We start from the raw sequence: 21,415 nt of genomic DNA, 5'->3' as shown, positions 1-21,415 counted from the left end.
AACAGATTTCTGTCTATTACATGTACACACTATATGAGTGAACCTACAAGTTAAAGACACATCTTCGTGACTGGAAATCACAACACTAAAATCAGAATTGTAAGTTTACTGCATTGTGCTTTATCATGTGTTAACATTGTGGCATAGGTCTCCAGGGCCAGCCTGTACAAACATGGTGGGCACAGGCATGTTAACATAGCCTCAGTGTCAATATTACGCCTGCCCCACTCATCATGTTACCTTTGGCATATGCTTCTTTACTATTTGGTCTGCTTTTCCTAGTTGCTTAAAAGATTTTATAAAGAAAATGCAGCAACATTTACTTAAATGATAAAAAATGGTAACATTCCCCTGCATTTAACTCTTGTATACCCCATCTCCACTCCTTAAAGACTGATGACATACAGCAGAAACATAAAAACCCAGATGTTTAAAAAAAAGGAAAAAAAAATAAATACACTAATTATTTTTCTGTCACAACAAAATATTAATGTGCAAAGAGCTTGGTGTATTTATTAATAAATTGCCCACTTCTTAAATTTACAATAACAACTAACTATCCACTCACCTTTTTCTTTTGTGGAGGATTTAGTTGTGATACATTTCCATCCAAAACACCATCACTACAAAGTGCTCTTCCAAATCCAGTCATAAGTCCTTCATCTGAAGAGCAGAAAATGGAACCATCCATGAACATGCTACGAGCATCCTCTTGAATCAGGCACTTGGAGTCATTCATTCTGAATCCACCACCAACTTCCAACTGGTGTGAAGGGGTCAGGTCTCGTAAATTAGAATTAACTGCAGAGAAGTTCACCCCTGTCCTTTCTGGGCTTTTGATCCAAGACGAGTATACAGGACCCTGTCCACAGTGAGCAGTTTCCTGCTGGCTGTTTGAATCAGTCCTATCTAGAGACAAGGGTTCCATATTGTTTTGCAGTGCATTATGCGCCTTCAATTCAAGTCCCAAGGGAAGGTCTGGCGCAGATTCACTTTCTGCTGTGCACTGTCTGGTTATATCTGTCCTGCTCCGAGGGCTAGAATAGCCAATAGGCTTTATTTCTTGCATTCCCATTTCAGTCAGATTACAATTTCTGAATGAATTCAATGTCAGAGATGTTGCTGCTCGGTCAGTACTCTGTTAATAAACAAAGCAAATTTACTGGCAAAATACAGTTTTCGAAGTAACACAAGTACAGTCATGTATGAGAGGTACTCGGATAAGGTTTAAATCACTGGTAAGGGCAAGAAAGTCTTACTATTTTTCAAGATATATATAAAAAAGCAGACGTGGGAATATACAGACAAACACTTCTGTCTAAAACTTTACCAAGGCACCAAACAGATTGTTGTGAATTCAGGTATAAAGTCTACCTATTTTCAACCATATACCAAGCATTGCAATTTTGACCAAATTCTCCTGACAGATGTGTAAACGCCGCCAAACAACATTCCTGTCCAATAAAAATCCACATGGGTACTGACTGGCCAAACAAAAGTATTTTAGGCAAAGATTGCTAAGCAAGGGTTGTGAAAAAGGAGAAGTATAAATACATATAAGGACAATTGTCAAAGATATCCTCATATATATGATCATGACATCACTAGTGTAATTGAATAATAAATAGTTTCTCTGCTTTGTTCCGGTTACTTTATTAATTAGTTAACCAGCCAGACATTAAAAGACAAAGTGTAACCTCCGAAACCTGCCGCAACCAAGTACACCTTCATACAGGAGCTGTATTTTACCAATGTAAAAACGGTCTCATAGACCTTTAATGTTGGTGCTAAAATATGGTCTGTGCAACTTATCTGTATAGGGCTCGAGACTAAGGGCTGCTTTGGAACTCTCATTCTAAGTCCTGCATGGGAACAGAATACAGGCTCTAAGTAGACAATAGTGCGGGAAAATAAGTCTCCTTCACCAAAAGGGTAATAAAGTCAATGGAAGTGGTATCAGAAGGCAGCAAACCGGTAGGAGCTGCGGACAACTGCCTATGGAATATGTTAAGGAGCTACCACACTCCTGAAACCCATGTTAGCACTGACATATACACTGATGCGGCTTCCAATACCTTTATATATTTACATTTCAAAATAAACAATATTTTGTGTCATGTGTTACGTGCTGTATCCATTGGGTTTTATTTGTGAAATAATAAAAGCATTTGCAGTACAGTAGATCAAAGACTTACTTCCTGGTCAAAGGATATTCTATTTAACTCTGGGGAACTCTCTGGCGAAGAAATGCTCTGAAAATAATTTGGGAAAAGGTTAATTATAACAACTGGTCTTATATAAAATAAAAAAAGGAGAAAAGAAAGTCTGTGGAAGTCTACCGTCTATCACTTTCAGGACTACTGTTGTTCAACTTACAGGACGCCAATAGTTTTTCCTGCACACTTATGTTTCATTTGGAAAGGGCTTGCTTATTGACAGACAGCATAAGAAGGGGCTTACTGTATGACAGACATCAGTGTTACATAGCAACCTGTTGCACAACCACACTTCTCACAGTTGAAATTCTAATTCTTTTTTAGTGAGCTGCGCACACATATATTATTGGGTAGCTAACAAGTTTAGTTAAAGGGCAGTTACTCACCTCGAAATGCAAGTGATTTCCACGGACACAAGGAGTTATTGGCGTAACTGGTGAATAGGTCTGCTTGCAGCTACTACGACAAGTTTCATCTTCTATCTTTACCCTGGGAGGGGTAGTAAATAGCAAACCATCTGTGGAAGGTATATCCGCATGCGTTGGTGTAGCATAAGGAGAAGCAGTAGGTGTAGAGTTTTCTGAATAGGTATAATCCAATAATGGATACAATCTCCGTTTTTTCAATGGAGTTGTTAAATCTATATGTAAAAAGGAAAAAAAAGCAATATTAGCATTGATCCACACCAATCCTATCTAAACTGTGATGGGCATTTAAAATATATATTATATATATATATATTATATATATATATATATATATATATATATATATATATATATACACACACACACATACACACACACATATGTACACGAGATTTGACTAGTTTTGGTAGTGTTCCATTACAATAAAACAGTTTAAAAGCAGTGAGGGGCAACATGAAGTAGCTAAGTGGCCCTCCAGCCATCACAGTGGCCACACAGAGGAAGGAGGGATAGCACAGTGCACACCCTCTTTCAGGCATGCTGCGAGACCTCTCTGCATTGTGCAGAGGAGGTAAAATTACTGCAGAGTCAGCTGTCTACATTCTAATAGGATCGGAAGCATCAGGTTGGGGGGACCACAAGAGAAGGCTCGATGCTGGCCATATGTTGCCCACCACTGGTTTAAAGCAAAGAATGTTTCTGTACAAAAATTAGATTACACTTGTTTGTGCATTTCCTTAAGTAGTAAGTGTTAGCATGAGCCAAAACTGGACAACCCCAGCTCACCAGAGCTATTAACAACTGAGACTATACTTGGGTTTAATACTGTATTAGTACATGGCTGATAAAATCAACTGTTTACTAGGTGACCAATATGCCAACAGTCACATGATCAGTTTGTAGCTTAGCGGCCTAAATCACACGTTTTCGCTTCTCTAAAATAAAGAGGGTGATGATGAAAGGGAGCGATATCATGATAACTACAACATTACAGTCAATGTTCTGATTTTGCCATCAGGAAAAGCATCTAAGGAACACACTGGGCTTGTCTCCCTATGCATTGGATGTTTACACTCATTAATAAAAACAAACAAAAAAAAAAAAGATGATTCCTATCACAGGACATCATACAGAGATGAAATAGGCGAGTTCCAAGCAAACTATACAGTTTTAACAGTTGATTAAAAACATGTTTTGTATTTAAACATAATTAACATATCAATGTCGACTTTTTTTATTTATTTTTTTACTCTATCTTTCTAGTAAAGTATCAAGCAGAGGCTGCTGGAGAAAAACAAACTTATTTTTATTTATTTAATTTTTTTTAACCAGGGTCATGCTTGCATGCAGTACTCTTTACAAAAATGCCATTTAGGCATATTAAGCAAAATGTATTAAGAAAAGGAAATTTCCTTTAACAAGTTGGACAAGTATGCGAATATCTATTAACTGTTGGGTTATACTATATTTAGCTTATATTTGATATGTAGCACAGATTATATAACAATACATTCACATTTCAAACATATTAAACAGGATGGTCTTCTCTCACCTGCTAAAGGACAGCTGCCATTCATGACTAAATGGCACTTATTTTCAGCAAATGTAACAGGACTTTGAGACCGATCTTGAGCAGGAGAATCAAAAGGATTCAGTGGTGCAGAATGTTCCTCTTCCAAAGCTTGTTTTAGCCAGCGCTAATAAATATATATAAAAAATAAATAAATGCAGTAGCAATTTAGCAAGAGATTCGTTAACACCTTCAGAGCAGATTACTATAGAATGCAGACAGGTTTGTTACGCTGTAGGCAAATCACATTATTCTGTTGTGGTTTACGATTTGTAAAGATTTTTTCAGGACACAGATGACCAAGTTTACTTAAATCCCCATAAACTTACATATGAATTGGCTCAATAACAAGAAATAAATTGTCCATAGTTAGGCTATCGGCACGAAGTGCACCCTCCTATTTTTCCTAGAACAAAACGCTTACACCCTGTATTTTCCTGCACATAACAGTCAATGTTCCTAGCACAGTAATGCTGAAAAGTTCTATGAACATGGCAGGCAGCATTTAAAGTGTTTTAACGCTAATGTGTTGGGAACGTAATGCTTACATACACAAACCAGACGTACATAAAATGTATAACTGACTCATCTCAGATTTTTTCCCTCTTATTTACATCTGAAGCTTTATATATCACTGCTCCAACATACCTCTCTGCTTTTTGGTATTCAGAACAGCTGCTTTTTCTACCCAACTGGGTTTTGACAGTTGACTGTATTGCAATGAGCCGTGCTACAGAGATTGTGGGGGTAGGCAAGTCAAATGAACACTGCAATTCAAACACAAGTAATCTCACATGTGAGCTCTAGCCTATCTTTCCTCTGCCTCTCAATATTAGATCCTCTTCATGTCTTTAAATGTATGATTAAAAGAGAGTATGAAGAAAAATAAAAATAAAAATACACTTTTGGGGGGTGTTGGGAATATTGAACGGATCTCACCAACTGATCAGTTCCCATTTCTAAAATGAAGACAACTAAAAATAAAACGCTCAGCCTGTGACAGGGCCGTTTTCAAATAGAGCTATGCAATACTTCAACAACCTCAAATCTATAGCTTTTCTAAATATATGGATACTTTAAATACAAGCTGAAAATTAAAATACAGGTGTAACTCATAAATCTTTAGAGACGGTTTGTCGCCACCTCCAGGTGAGGTACAGAATTGTGTATAATTCCACCCCTCCATTGAATATTTGCATTACTATCCTGATGGTCACTTAACGCAACTCGCTGGCAATCTGTAGTCTCTGCTTCTCCTGTCCAGCACATTACACTCGACCTCTCATGCAGGGTGTCTGGGAAAAATGTGGGACCAATAGGCAATTTGAACTAGAGAGAGGACCTTGACGTTGTCACTGGGGTTGCCCCGACACACATCTTTTAGGTCTCATATAAATGCTTTATTCCTTTAGATCAGTCAAAACTAGTTTGTGAATAAAATTGTGCCTTATAAACAGATGACATACCTACAGAGGCTACCTTGACAAGTTTCATAAAATGTGGCAGCACTGACTGGACAAGCGGTTTAAGATCAATCCACCTCCTCAACTGGTGACAGTCTTCCTGTCCCCAACCCCAGATTCCTTTTAGTTTTGTATAAATAAGGGTTTACAAATCTTAATTTTAAGAATTTTATAAATGTGTGCATTTAAAATCTGTGGTCAGCTGGTTCAGAATAACTCTTTACATGATGATTGGTCATATCTCAGCCATCATTTATGCTCACTGGCATATGACCAAAAAGGAGCAGACTAACTGCAGCACTTGGTTTGTGTTTTCGTAAATTATATATATATATATATATATATATATATATATATATATATATATATATATATATATATTTTTATATAAGAGACTTAACATAGCTATTAGTTAAGAATACCTTTTTGCAACAACTGGAAACGTTCTCCTCATCTTTCTTCTTCTTTTTCTCTGAAAGGAATGGCGAGGTAAACCGAATATAGTGCTTTGGAGTGGTATACATATGTGGACTGTAGATGAGACCTGGTAGGGAGTTCAACTGTGTTGCGAGTACTTCAGGATCTGTGGTTATACGCAGAGGTCTTTCCAAAAATGTCTCTCCGTGTTTACTAGGCTTCTCATGCTTTTCACTTAACCATTCATTAACCAAGTGCTAGAACAACAAAAAATATAGCTCATTTTATAGTCCCCCTGCACAGAGGTATAAGCATTTTCCCAGAGTTTTCAGACTAGACACGCTACACTGTGCAACAATGTGACACAAATGCAAGACAGACATAACCAACTGGCAGACAACTTTTCATCTTTCATATGCAATGTGTTTGGGAAAAAAAAGAGTGCATATTGCTTAAAATAATGCGGTTATACAATTTTGTCTCTGTGTGGTTATAGTTTTTTTGATACTCTTGCATAAGCCACATTGCTCAAGAGACCCCAACTCAACAAAGCACAATAATTTAAAACAAACCGATTTGTCATTAACAATGTTGTGACATTCATAAAACTCAATGTGCTACATAGAACTGACCAATAAAGTTACAGGCTATAAAAGGTTCAAAGCACAGAATGAGGTCCCTAAAAATAGTACAAATTAGTATAGTGTCAGGAAAAAAAAAATGCAAAGACTGAATATTACCCTGAATATTTCTAGTCAGATCTAAAGTTTTACTGCACTTAGGATAGTCCGATTGATGCAAAGACAACATTTCTGAACATTGGACAAAATGTTTTCATACAAAGATATTGTTATTCTATATCAAATTGAAATAGTTTCATTGCTGGGACAAAGAAAACAATAGTTTTGTACAGAATTCTACTTTCAGATAATTCAGTCAAAGCACACCCTCCCTTTCAGTCAGAGCACAGCACATGCTATGACATAAATAATGTTTTTGTTTTTAATAATCCATGGCAAGATGCAGTCATTACTGAACAGAGCTTAATAAATATCTATTTTCACTTTTAGTGTGCTTGAAAGTTGAAGATGTGTTATTTAATGTGAATCCTATACACGTTAAATAATAGGACTATTCAGTAACAGTATTGTTTAACATTTCCAATGCGAGGGTGGTTCCCACTTATATCCAAGTGATTGTGGGCCAGATCTATGAACATTGTAATCTAAGAAATTCTATTAAAGATCCCAGGAACACTGAGGACCAGAAAATATATTTGGGGTGAAGACATGACAACTGATGTTTACCATTCAAAATAAAGAATTCAATCCTTTCAACAAGTTTCACTGTTTTGCAAAGCCATAGAAAACATTGCTCAAAATTATGCCAATCTGCAGGAATACGTAATTAGCTGAAGAAAACTTTTATACTATTCTACACTTCCATTAATGTTGCCATTTTATATTGTACTAAACATTTTAGGGCACAGATTAAAATACTTGTGTGGAAAAAAATTCACAAAACTGCCTTTGATACATACTGTAAAAAGAGTGTCCTTCCATTTTTGAAGTGCCACACAAGTGCTTACGCAAGACTGCAAACAGAATGGCAATGTATGCATTATTCATAAGACACACGCTTAAACGTGAAACAAGTAGTAAGAGGCATGCCATCAGTAACATTTTCATAAAAACATCTGTCAGTTTGCAGGTCATCATAGTGCAAAAAGTAAAAAAATGTCCTGGTCTTTAAAAAGAAACTAAAAGACAAAAATAAAAAAAAACACACCCCTAAACAATATATACTAGAGTTATGCAAGCACTTGAAAACATTTTTTACATAAAACGCACTTGCATAAAAAGTGTTTGTATTCATTGTTGTAAATATAAATCTAAATAGTTTGTCGTCCTATTAGGAAAAAATACAATTTTTCAGGTAAACTGGTTACTCTAACACAAATAAGTTTATTGTTTTAATTTGTCCCCTATTTTTTTAAGCCTAATGGAGAAATTGCCTAACCCTCAGGTAATTCCCATGTTACAAAATGTAGAAATAGAAAACTTTAACTGACCGGGACTTTCCAGATGAATTTCTTACCAGGAAAACATACCTACCTTTTTAGTTTTGGGGTATTTTGACGAACATTTGTTTTGTGCAAACGATTCAGTATCTGTAACCTCATCAGTATCAGTGGTAGCAGCCACTGTGGCCACAGCAGTGTTCTCATTGGCAGTCTCTTCTGCAAGTGCATTAGTCTCTGGTTCCACCTGCTGTGGTGGAATCTCTACATCTGGGGAAGAAGGCTGGATGTCTGAGCAGGTGCTTATAGTTCTGTGCCGGCGACGCTGTTGCCCAATATGAGTTCTACTTCTAGTAAAACTTTTTCTTTGCTTGGTACGATTAATTTTGGCAGGAGTAGGCTTGCTGACAGGTTCCTCTTTCACTGGTTCCTAGCAGAGGTAACAAGAAAACTAGCAGCTTTAGAATTATTTAATTTTGAAAAATTATTTGCTTTTATGCTTTCACAGGAAAAAGCCAAACTTATGTAAATTATACAAACATTTTTTGTAGCTTTAAAATTGAGATTATTTACCATACTGTTCTATGGTGGATTTTACAAATTGCATTTTGATTTCTGAACACATCCATGTAGTTTGTAACACAATAAAAAAAAGCATATATAAAATAAGGGCACAAGAAAAATGTACATGCACTCTAACAATATTTTTTAATATTTATTTACTGAAACCAATCCAGTATATTAAGCCATTAGTCTTTCTATTTTATTTGAAAACTGCATCTCCTACCAGATAGCAGACAGAGTAAGGGCACTATGGCTCACTTCTAACCTCGATCACAGTCTAACATTATTAGTAATGTACTAGCCTGAGTTTACTGATCCCGTCATAGTTTTGTACAAAATTATATGATCACTATTTTGACAAATGCTGAAGATGTTTTCACATCCCAGTGAAAGCATTAGTAGGTTCAACAAAGACCAACCAGTAGACTGCATGCTTCACAGCTATTGGTAACAGCAGTCACTGTACTCGGAAAGTAATACGCTATAGTAAATCCAGCAACGTATGCCCAAGGCAAAACAAGGCCACAAAAAAAAAAAAAAAAAGGAGAGGGAAATGAAGGATAAAAGCAGGAATGTACTATTCTAGCTCCAATTCACCTTGCGTGTGACTTTCTGGCTTTACTATAGCAAAGCTGTACAAGATATTGAAGTGTCAGGCTGTGTCTGAATACCTGAAACACTTTTTTTACTCTGCAAACTAAACACCTTTTGTGTTTGTAACATTGCAAAAGCTGTATAACTATTTTAGGCTTTGTCTAGCAGCACTTTTACATACTTTCCTATGCGACATCTTCCTACTAAAATCTGTGTTGTCATTAATATTTCTTTCTTCTTAAAAATAAAGACCATATGCAGTCTTTCTGAGATGCAATATATTAAGAGTAGTCACTTTTTCTGACCATTATTAGAAATGTTCCTTTCATTGTGTTTGCAGACATTTTCATGCTGAAAAAAATTACAAAAAATTAAGTTTCAGGAAATATAGCAAATATGACGGATTCACTAAAAAATTACCTGAATAAGTTCACATTCACTAAGGACCTGGAGTTCCTTGGTTTCTGATTTAACATCAGTTTTAGATGTACTAATTCTCTCTAAAGCCTGTTCTCTCCTTTTCTCTCGCTTCTCTAGTCTGGCAAATGCTTGAAGAATAGCCTCCATTTTCCTTTCTTCTCTTGTCTAAGAAAACAAAAAAAAAAATTATATATAAATTAGGAATGTATTCATATTGTCACTCAAAGGACAACTAAAGTACATTGTGTCAGAAATCAACTCGTAATGGCACAAATTCTGAAACGTTGCAACATCCCAGTTTTTCCAGTGAGGCTTAGCTGGACAAGTAAAAAGTTAAATCTGATGCAAATATAATTTCATTTAAAAGAATAGTTTTCACATGTATCCGCAAGTCATATAACACACGGTTATTTTGCAGTAGCTTATAAGCTTTATTTAGCTACAGAAAACTAAAATATACATAGGGCAGAATGGTGGCCAAGTGGTTAGCACTTTTGCCTCACAGCGCTGGGGTCATAAGTTCAATTCCCGACCATGGCCTTATCTGTGTGGAGTTTGTATGTTCTCCCCGTGTTTGCGTGGGTTTCCTCCCACACTCCAAACACATACTAGTAGGTTAACTGGCTGTTATTAAAACTGACCCTAGTGTCTCTCTTTCTGTCTGTTTATATTAGGGAATTTAGACTGTAAGCTCCAATGGTGCAGGGACTGATGTGAATGAGTTCTCTGTACAGCGCTGCGGAATCAGTGGCGCTATATAAATAAATGGTGATGATGAATATTTACCCCTCCTCCCCCCCCAAAAGTAAATCCATCCAATGATATGCTAGGTCAGTGTTGCCTAACCTGTGACTCTCCAGGTGTTGTGAAACTACAAGTCCCAGCATGCCTTGCCAATATATAGCAACTTTTTGCTGGAAGGGTATGTTGCGACTTGTAGTTTCACAGGTTAGCCAACACTGTGAAAGGTGCAGTATTGGTTACGTAAAAATGCCACATTTTTTCCTGTTTCAAACTTTTGAGTCCTAGGGGGAAACTGAAAAGTCCACAAAGGACCCATCTGCTCAGAAAAATGTCCCCTACTTTGTCTTCTTTCTCAAGATTTAAATGTCAGAGTAAGCAGTGTATTCACATGATCTAAGAAACAGATTAGTCGAAGATTGGATGGCAAGAGTAGGCCAGGAAAGCAAAAGTGTTGCGCAGTGTTATTTCCTGGCATATCTTGAAAGGAACAAGCATGATCATGAGCATTAAGTTTGATGGCGAGGGGCTGCACTGTTGGGCTGTGTTGGGAGTAAAGGAGGCATTTAGGATTGGTGGACAAAAAAAAAAAGTGAAATAGGATTGTTGGGTGAGGGAAAGGAGAGTCAAGTTAAATATTTGTAGTGTAAGAAACAGTTGTACAGTACTCCCTCTAACAGCAGATCTACAGCTTTACTAAAGGCAGTGTATGACTAGTGTATACGCTTATAGGTGGCAGGATAGTCTTGGGCAAAAAAGTTTTTGGTTATAATGTGAAGTGGTCATGCTGGAACACAAGAGAAAATAGGAGTTTTACAGTGTCCGAAAATATTTGCAGATCAGTGGAATTTTGGTTTCACTGCCATCAAGATGACTTTGCTGAAGACAGAAACAAAAGGAGAGACTGAATGTCAATGGACAGTGCAGGGGGAAAAGGGAAACAAGAGTTGAAGTGAGATTATATTATTGTGGGTTTATATAGCGCCAATCATATTATGTAGCACTGTACAGAGAAAATGTAGCCACACACCATTGTATCTTACAGTCTAAATTCACTACAACACATACACAATCTTCAGAAGTCAAAATACCAGGATGTGTTTGGACTGTGGGAGGAAACCGGAGCACCCTGAGGAAACCCTCGGAAGTACGGGAAACATACAAACTTTGCACAGATAGGGCCATGGTCAGAATGGAACCCATGACTCCAGTGCTGGTGCAGCAATGCTAACTACTGCCCCACCATCCTGCTCAAGGTTCGAAACAGAAGAGCAAACAAATTATACTAAATATATATATATTATATATATATATAAAATAATTAGTCCACTAGGAGGGGCCCATGTTAAATAAGGAAACTAAAAAGAGCAGTAAAATAGTTCATATAATGGATGTCAGAATCTCACTGTACGAGTGAGATTAATCCAGGATAAGCACTGTAACTGTAGAATAAGAGGAAGCATGGTTCTCTATAATTTTACAGTTACGGAACAAACCTACTTCGAGTGAGTTGCACAAAATGATGCTAATAGAATCTGCACTAACTACATGCAATCCAAAACTGAGGATTTAGTTGTCCAATGTTCTGGCATTTACAAACTCAAATTATCATAGGTTTAAACGTGAATACAAACCTCATGTTAAAATATAACCATACTGTATTCATATAGGTAAAGAAAAAATTAATGAATCTATCAATATAATACTCAATCCAGTGCCAATTTGATCTTTGGTTATTTATGTTGAAAAGACCTAAAAAGGCAATTGGACGTAAGTGAATTTGCACTAAAGAGAGAGAAATGCTGTTTAAAAAAAATATACAAGCCTGACCGTCTTGTGAAGTGTTTGCCTTAAAGGCACTAATGTTACATTGGTTGAGGATTTTTTTGGTGTGTGAATAAAGAAGGCAGAACACATGTAGTTGTCTGCAATCTCGGAAGGTGAATATACAAATAATCATAGCTAGGTGTAACTTGCATTCTTTGCTCAAGCACATTCAATTGAAATGTAAATGTCTGGAATCACCATATTTATTAGCATACAGCAGTGATCTATGAACACTTTTTGTTTGATTGTAACCCAAAAACAATCACTGTCAGCTTTGTAACGTGCCCTTCTTGAAAGTGGCATGTAGCCACCATAACTAACATTAAGCAAAGATTACCCAATAACATGAATGATTCCATCCATACTATCTATAGGTAAAATTCCACAGAAGTAAAGGGTTATGCAAACACAGACATTTCAATGAAACATATCTTGAATAATCAGTATAAAATGTAATCCTCAGGCCTTACACAAACTGGCAGTAGAACACATGTACTAAATGGGGATGGCCACGACTCATTGTTACCAATCTCACCATACTCACTTGTGTCTGTACTTGCCTTCAGAGGCATTGCATCTGCATAGTGTTTTTTGGACGCTGGATGCTTTATTGACACATTGATAATTGCTTGTTAAAAAAACTCATGTCAAAACACATTCATGTTTGCGCATTCAAACGCCTGTGACATTGTATGTCACTGTTCAAACGACAGTGAGTACCTGACCTTAGTCTAGGATTTATTTTTTTGCAGTCCATTCGCTGCCATGCACATATGTATACATTTATAACAGCGTGTCCTATTTTCTGAGCAGCTAGTACGCTCATGCCATACATGGAATGTTCACACGTAATATTTTTTAAAAAGTATTTGATACTTGCCAAAAATACGGTTCCACACTTTAAGAACAATTGTTTGCAAAGGAATAAGAAGCCCTTTTTTAAGCAGAATTACAAAAAGCAAGACCAGCACCACTTTATAGCACGGATACACAAAGGAGCAGAAGGAAGCCATAAAAGCAATACAAATATCCAAAATCTTTTAAAATTACAACTCAACAGTTTTACCAAATCAAATTTAAAGAGCCAAGTGAAATGATTGCACCAAGCAAGCTGTTTATTAGAGAATAATGCACAAAGGAAACAATTATTAAATAATTTTGATCTAAAGCCTAAAGAGGAAGCAACAGTCTGCATGGGAAGAGCAGTGGTCACTCAGGCCAAGTGACGTTAACTAGCCACTATCTTCCCGACTTACCATCTTCCTGTTTGTTTCTGCAATCTGCTCGTCAGATTCCATTTCTACTTCATTGCTAATAGGAGTTTTTTCTTCTATATCATCAATAAAATCTGGCTCCTGAAAGATGGAAATGACTGCTTTATAGAAGCTCTACTGCACTACTTTTTCAAGGGATACTAAAACTACAATAGCTAGATAAGTTTTTGTTCAAGTCATCCAATCGAATAATTTTAACTGCTTCAGTGCCAATTTCATGTGAACTGGTATTTAAGAGGCCACGTGCCTGTCAGTCAGATTGGGGCTTGCCAGCTAGTATTGCAAGAGGTTATTTATGTGAGAACACGAGAAATAATGCTAGTGTTCCCTACAACTAAATACATTTCGTTTTTAACCAAGAAAATTATCGTTCTTGTTGTGAAAAAGTAATTTCCTAACCAAACCAATAATTGTGCTTTTCCTAAATTAGTTTCTTCATCTAAGCAGACTACTACTCACCTCAATATTGTAGGTTTATTTTTGCTAAATATGTACCGACACATACCTTTCCCAGTAGCCAGCTACAAACAGATGACAGCCTATCACTAAGTTTGATTCCCTCTTAGTTACGGATAGGATGGATCTGGAATCTTGCATTTACACAAGCTGTCTGAATCTCTATTACTCATTAATCCATGTTCTATATATAATAGCACAGTATAGCAAATATGGCATTACCACAAATAAGGCAGAGGGGTCCAGACAGCTTACTGTCTGCAGGCTCATCCAATATGTAACTAAGGTGAATGAGACATGAGCTAGAAGCAGCTTTTTTATTCCCTTTTTTTTTAACTTCTGCTTATCAAGAAAAACAAACTCACGCCATTAACAGTAATCAATTTTATAAATGCAGAAAATAATCTACAAAAAAGGCACAGGACAAATGGGGTAAAACTTTCTCAAACAAGTGCCTAGGAGGGAACAGCAAATTCACCCAGTATGTCAAGGCTACTAAAAATAGATGGGAAAACCCCAATTTAGTATTGCTATGGTATAAAATACTAGGCAAACATTTACAGCATATTCACTTTCTGAAGCTACAGATTCTGATCAATTTAGAAAACCACAACCAAAACGCAGTTATAGACTACGGTTTCGTCTTCACCAAGCGCAATTCAGAACAATTCAAAAAGAGAACAAAATGGATTGATTACTTGATTAGAATTCGAACCCTTATATTCAAATACAAACAAATGTTATTCAGAAAAAAACTTCATTGGTGTATGAATCGGCATGAAGGGAATATTAAGACACTAAGACAAGAAATATATTCTAGTAAATTAGAATGACAATTATATTTAGTTTTCATATTTACAAAATGCACTGTCAAATTTGTTCTGCGAAAGGCATGAAGTTGGAAAATTTGGCATCACCACCTTAAAGTGATTGTGTCTACACATTTTTGTTACCCCTTTTACTTTAAATGCTGTAGTGCAGTCAAACCACCTAAAAGTTGCAAACCATATATTTAATAAAGAAAAAATTGCATTTGAACGCATAAATGCTGTAATTTATGTGATTTCGCAAACAAAGATAATATTACCTGGTTATTAGAAATTGACAGTCGAAGAGGGGACAGCTTCCGTTTGTTATCTGCTGTTTTCAGTTTGTTGATTGCTCCATCAGTGTCTACTAGGAGGTTCTGATTTTGAGACTCTTTTTCTTTAGATATATCCTTTTCCTTACGACCCTTTTTTCTTCTAGTATCATAACCAATGTTCAAATTTTCGGTTGGTTCAGAACTACATCGTAGTACTGGGCACTCTGGATTGTCTTTGAGGCAAGCACAATCCACTTTGTATTTGCTGGAATGACAGTAAGAGAAAACAAAAAAAAAAAAAAAATGTATAAAAAAAAAAAAAAAAAAACTCCTCAAATTGTCCAGCTCATCAATCACATCAAATGTGATGCCCACCTGCTTCCGCTAGCCAGGAGACACATGATTTTATTTCTCAACATACAGATTACAGTAGTTTCTATTCAGTTCCTGGAGAATTGGGTGGGGTACGCGTCTTAGGTGCGGAATATTCCGACACCGAGAACTCCTACAATTAAAAGACGAATCTGTATGTCAAGATAAGCATACTTGCCTGTATACCGAAGTTGCAGCTGTCCTATTGGCACAGGATGCTGACCACAAGTGAGTCTGACTACTGAAGTGTCCGTCAGGAGCCTTTAACGTCAGAGTGTCTTCTATTCCTTTTAATTTAAAATCGGCAATGTCAAACTCTGCAGGTTAAGTGTGGAAACACTTAATAAAACATTGCTGCTTTAAATTAAAAGGAATAGAACTCACACTGACGTTAAAGGCTCCTGATGGACAATTCAGTAGTCGAACCCACTTGTGGTCAGCATCCTGCACCAATCGGACAGCTGCAACTTCAGTATACAGGCAAGTATGCTTATCTTGACATCATTTTTTTTACAAATTCGTCTTTTAGTTTTAGGAGTTCACGGTGTCATTATGGTGGTAATCGTAAAAACAATTACCAAAGTAGGTGGCAACTTTATACTCCTATCAGTACCCAGTGCTCCTTACTCGTCTGAAAAGCAGACATATAAAGGGGTCCTAGCAGTTGAGAAATAAAGAGCATCTGTCATTTGATTACTAGGCATGCTATTTTTTGTGGGTCCTCAGACAAAATGTAAGGCACCAGGTAAAAAAAAAGTAATGTATCTCATCTTTTATAGCAAAAAAAAAAAAAAAGTCACACCCACTTAAAACATGGTATGTGGTACTTTATAGACTAATTAAATTAAACGTGGTATAATGCACATGAAATTACATATTTTACTCACCAGTTTGCATAATCAAAATCAAAAGCAATAGTAACTTCTGCTCCTTTTGGAATGTTTGAAATTGAATAAATATATAGATGAATAGTTCCTTCTTCAATAATATGTCGCACCTGCAAAATTTGAAACCAGTAAAAACCTTTAATAATTGCAAAATTCCATAGCTTATCATTTAGTTATTGTAACTAGATTGAAACAGATTTTGCATTATGTTTTATATAAACATACCTCAGCATTAGGACTACAAGATCGTCTGATGAATCTAGCTTCATTACCAAATGTCCTTGCATCAACACACATTTCTAATCCATGAAATTTAGAATAAAACAAAACAAAAGGGTATGGCCTATAGAGGGGAAAAAAAAATACATATCGTTAATAAATTAAAATATTTGTTAAAGAAGCTGAAAAGATTTTATATGCTTATAATTTTAATGCAATATAATCCCAAAACAGATAGTTATACATGGATAGCTATACTATGTATGCACTGTTGTGGCATTCATTAGCAAAGCGATATACATAAACCAATGGGTGGGATCATTCAATTACTATTGCTATATGTGCTGTGTAATATTAAAAAATATTGGGAATGTATCAAATTAAAAAATTCATTATTTTATTATTTCGTTTTTTTTGGCCTAGGACTGTAAACTATTGTGCAAGTGAAGACTCCACAGCATTCTGAACACAACAAACAAAAGCAGTGTATTTGTATACGTGCCCAATTATGCCTCTATTTAATGGAGGTCTATAATAACAAGGCAATATATATTTCCATAAATGGGCTAGAATACAAAAATGTCTTAGACAATTACTCAATAAGTGAATCCGAAATCACTCACTCTTAGAAGCCCATTCTCTGCATTTCTAGCAGAACCTTATATCTCAATAAACAATACTGCAAGGCCAAGCAAAATCACTAGAGCAGCCTCAAAGAAACATAATAGTTTATCATATCACCAAGTTAAAATGTATATTTTTCATGCAGGCTAAATTTCAAGGACTAGATTTTAGCTCTGACAATAAGGGCCCTTTCTCTACCCGATGTCCAATGTCTGTCTACCTTGTATGACCCTGATGCCATGTTTTATGCTGAATCCTCTGCTGCTTGTTCACTCACACACAGATTTTTTACCTGTACTTGTGCTAGTTGCGATTGCTAGATCATGACAATCTATGTATGTGTTACTATGCCTCTCTGAATTATACATCTTTGATATTATGATTATTGTTTTCATTTTACTTTGGTTATTGTATTGATGCCATTTTGTTTTCCATATTTATGGATGCCTTATATGTAAGGCATCCATATTTATGGATGCCTTATATGTAAGGCTGTCTGTCCAATGCTACAGAATCTGCAGCACCCTATAAAATAATTATAGACTGCTGGAGAGCAGACTGAGCATTTCCAAGTGTGTAATAAAAGCTACATGAAATTAGTAGTTGAACTCTCAAGTGGGCATGTCCAGCAAGGAAAGTAAATGGTGAAGTCCAGTTACTCCAACATATTTTATTCAAAAACAGCTAATTGTTTAGACATTTTTGTATTACAAGAAAATTACAAGTCAATTAACTTTCTATGACTCACTTGAATTATTTAGGATTCTCTCTTCCACTCTGCTTATCTCATTCCCCTTCCTTGATGTTAATGTTACTTACCTTAACATTAAAGCTAAAAATATCGTTTACAATATTACTAAAACTAAAAAAAGTTAAAACCCTTCCGAGTTCCTTCAAAAACGGTGTGCAAGTGTACCTAGAAGAATTGATGCTGGTTTGAAGGTAGAGGGTGGTCACACCAAATACTGATTTGATTTAGATTTTTCTTCTGCTCATCTACTTTACAGTTTGCTAATTGATAAAAACAAACACCACTTCTATTTTTAAAAGCATTCTTACCTTGCAGCATTTTTTTCCCCACCTGCCTAAAACTTTTGTACAGTATTGTATATCGGCTTGTGCATACAGTTTTATACCATTGTTCTGTTACACGATTGTATGTACCTTTACATTTGACAATGCAAAATAAAGAACTGGAAAGAGGATTGCTTGATACAGCCAAGCCAATAAAATAATTATAGTGATTATTTTTGGGTACAGGGGCCAAAGTTGATTTTAAGTCCATGGCTAACATTTAATTGCACCTTGGGAAGCATACATACCGCTTAAAAAAATATCCATTAGCCTCAAACTGCTCCCGTAGCATGAATTTTCCTCTATATTCAATAATTAAAGTTTCAGGAAGCAGGTCTTTTGCAGCTTTTAATATTTTTTTGTTCTTCTGCAGATAGCTCTATTGGAGAAAGTCAGAATAAATATACATTTTATAAAATGTATAAAAAGAAAAACAAAAAAAAACCTAGTTCTCGATGGGATTATGTTTGGGTATTGTAAAACTTAATAAAATGTTAAAATAAGATGTTTTTAAATATTTACAGCTTCAATTCAATCATTTTATAAAGGGTATGAAAAACAATAGACTGGCACAGTCCATAAAGGAAGAATCCTCACAAACACGTACGAGTGTTTAGATAGTAAAACAAAACTAAAAACCCTGCAACAATACTTAACTGTTAAACGAACACAATTGATAAGATGGAATAGGCAATGTGTGGGACATTACAGAAATTGCTTCTTGTCTAATCTTATTAGAGACCTGCTCGTCTCTTTTTATCCAGATCTATTTCTGGTTTAATGGTGTTTGCATGTTTTGGGCAAAATATAGTATGAATATTATGCTATGTAGACACAAATTTGCACTAGTTAGAATAATCACTGACATCAACATTGTTTTTTGGGTTTTTTTCAGAGCACTTACATTGCTAAGGAGTTGCCACACTTAAAAATACAGGCGAGGAGACGCCCCAGATTTTGCTTCATACCATTTTAGCTGCTTGAAATGTGACTTTTATGTATGAGTTAAAGCCTTTTCTCATAGCTCATTGGGGTATACTGGAGATTTTGTGGTAAAGAGGCTTAATCAGGAGTGAACTCCTCACCACCCTTCATACCCCTCTGCAGGAAGGAAGCTAGCTCTTTTACTAACCAAGCTCCACAAGCAAATCAGAGGGAACAAAAAGAAGCAAAAGAAAGTCAGGACCAACGTCTCCAATACATTCCAGCAAAATGAACAGAGGTCTGTCTGTGAGTGAACAGAGACTTTACTACTCCCTGTGAATAAAATCTTGTACTATGGCAAGAACACCCTATGGCAGGTGACGAGCAGCATCCCCAGGAAAGGCAAAGAAGTCCACTTCCTGAGGAAGCGGACTCCAGTGCCTGAAGGAAGGTTGGGGACCATGCCATGCTGACCTGCGGTGGTAGTGACCGGCTCCCCCGATGGCCATGTCTTGTTGGAAGCAGGGGGCAGAGGCGGCAATGGTACCTCCTCACCCAGCTTCATTCACATCACAGCCATCTATGCTTTGCTGATGCCACAGCTGCAATATGCTAAAAAGAAAAAGTAAAATGAACGAATAATACTGCCATAAGCAGCAGTGTAGAAAAAAAGAAAAGTCACCAACTACTGGAATAGGGGAGGAGTTCAAGCCTTAGCCCACACCCTTAACTACTCCATAGCACAAGATCTCCAGTGCACTCAACTTGGATGAAAGGGGAGGGGTGCTCCCCCCAAAAATAGGATTTTTGTACCCACCAAAAAATTCCTCTCTCTTAGTCCATTGGGGGACACTGCGAAACATAGGAGTATAAGCTGGTGGTCCCGGGAGTCAGGCACTTAAACAGTAGAATCTGCGAGTAGCTCCACCCCTGCCACCCCCTCCCCCACAGGAAGAGAACTCAATTTAGTTTTAGTGCCCTTAGGAGTTGGGTATGCTTTTAGGGCTTCTGCCCTGGATTTAGATATATATTTTTTTTTATTATTATTCATTTTATTTACAAGTTTATTTTAGCAGGGGGGGGCTAGGGTGTGCTTCACAAGGGATGGATAGACTGAGGTCTTCCTCCATCCTTGGTCCCCTAGCTGGGGTGAGTGACCTTTAAAAAAAAAAAAGACGACATGATAGGAATGAGCTTACTCAGTTTCCTTTTAATCTCAAAGAAACTTGATTTACAAGTCTCAATATATAAACTCACCAATCCACATGTAAAATATCAGGACAGCTGCACTGCCATCTGGGAAAAGTACCTAGATATACATTGCCACACAAGTAATTTGCGGTCCCCTTATGCCTGAAGATTAAGATAATATCTTAACACGGAACTAGAGGAGCCTTGTTGTTTACTAAAGTAATTTATGCCACTTTAAACTGTAAGTGCATTTAATAAACATGCTCAATATGGAGTTTTATGCTTTTATGTTTCACACTACTACTACCACCTACCAACCATAACTAAAAAACAAAAAAAAAAAAAAACTGTCAACTTTTATTGCAACTTATATTCCTGTTCACAACGAAGGAAGAGGCGATTTTAACTTAATTCTAGGGTTAGTAATACTATAGATGTAATTAGATGAATGAAGATACTTGACAGTGGATTACAAGCAGGTACGTTTAAGCTTAACTGTAAAATTAACACCTCACATTTTCTTTGTGCCATTTACAACAGAGAGGGCTTTTCCTTTTTTATACAGCAAATATCACTGCTTTAACTTTTTCAAGGGATATAGCCCTATAAAAAGGTTACCAATAGTTTAAGCAGATTCATTGAAAGAGACTCGCCTCTACGGGTGGCTTAAACATGAGATTGCTGGTACTGAAGTTGGTCTTTCCAATCTGCTCGTTTTTGTCACTGTCGTAACCAAGTCTTAGAGCTATCCTTTGTGCCTCTCTTTGAACTCCTTCACTGTACTGGTTGTTACTTGCTTCTTCATAGTGGTCCATCCAAGCTTTGATTTTACTCTCCCATCCATATGTGGTATTGTCAGAAGGATCAATTTCTGGAGCAGTACCCTAAAATTAATGGAAAGATTCAGAAAACAATGTTATACGCAGGCTTTCATAAATATAGGACACATTTATACCATTTTTGAATGATCATTGTGGATACACTAACAGTTTGGATAATCTGTTTTACCAAAAGGTTTCTGGTTCATTGTAATGGTTTGCGACGGTTAAC

The 21,415-nt window shown here is 36.4% G+C and overlaps 1 protein-coding gene across 7 annotated transcripts in view; it reads right to left on the bottom strand.

Moving 5' to 3' along the window:
- KMT2E (lysine methyltransferase 2E (inactive)) overlaps positions 1 to 21,415 on the bottom strand; it is a 61,383-nt gene that overhangs the window by 6,513 nt on the left and 33,455 nt on the right. For 4 of the 7 annotated variants that reach the window (XM_075208764.1, XM_075208769.1, XM_075208765.1 and 1 more), the window contains 14 exons: positions 21,019 to 21,249; positions 18,499 to 18,629; positions 16,559 to 16,676; positions 16,334 to 16,443; positions 15,078 to 15,339; positions 13,517 to 13,615; positions 9,693 to 9,857; positions 8,209 to 8,544; positions 7,635 to 7,688; positions 6,100 to 6,351; positions 4,197 to 4,341; positions 2,603 to 2,856; positions 2,196 to 2,252; positions 569 to 1,138 (listed from right to left, as the gene is read on the bottom strand). In XM_075208764.1, the coding sequence (XP_075064865.1) occupies positions 569 to 1,138; positions 2,196 to 2,252; positions 2,603 to 2,856; positions 4,197 to 4,341; positions 6,100 to 6,351; positions 7,635 to 7,688; positions 8,209 to 8,544; positions 9,693 to 9,857; positions 13,517 to 13,615; positions 15,078 to 15,339; positions 16,334 to 16,443; positions 16,559 to 16,676; positions 18,499 to 18,629; positions 21,019 to 21,249 (2,784 nt within the window). The remainder of the gene's footprint in view (positions 1 to 568; positions 1,139 to 2,195; positions 2,253 to 2,602; positions 2,857 to 4,196; positions 4,342 to 6,099; positions 6,352 to 7,634; positions 7,689 to 8,208; positions 8,545 to 9,692; positions 9,858 to 13,516; positions 13,616 to 15,077; positions 15,340 to 16,333; positions 16,444 to 16,558; positions 16,677 to 18,498; positions 18,630 to 21,018; positions 21,250 to 21,415) is intronic. The other 3 variants (XM_075208768.1, XM_075208771.1, XM_075208770.1) reach the window with 2 other exon arrangements.

Source organism: Mixophyes fleayi, chromosome 4 (genome assembly GCF_038048845.1).
Source record: "Mixophyes fleayi isolate aMixFle1 chromosome 4, aMixFle1.hap1, whole genome shotgun sequence".
NCBI lineage: Eukaryota > Metazoa > Chordata > Amphibia > Anura > Limnodynastidae > Mixophyes > Mixophyes fleayi.
The sequence above is the reverse complement of the archived record's forward strand: the minus strand, read 5'-3'. Positions and strand labels throughout refer to the sequence as shown.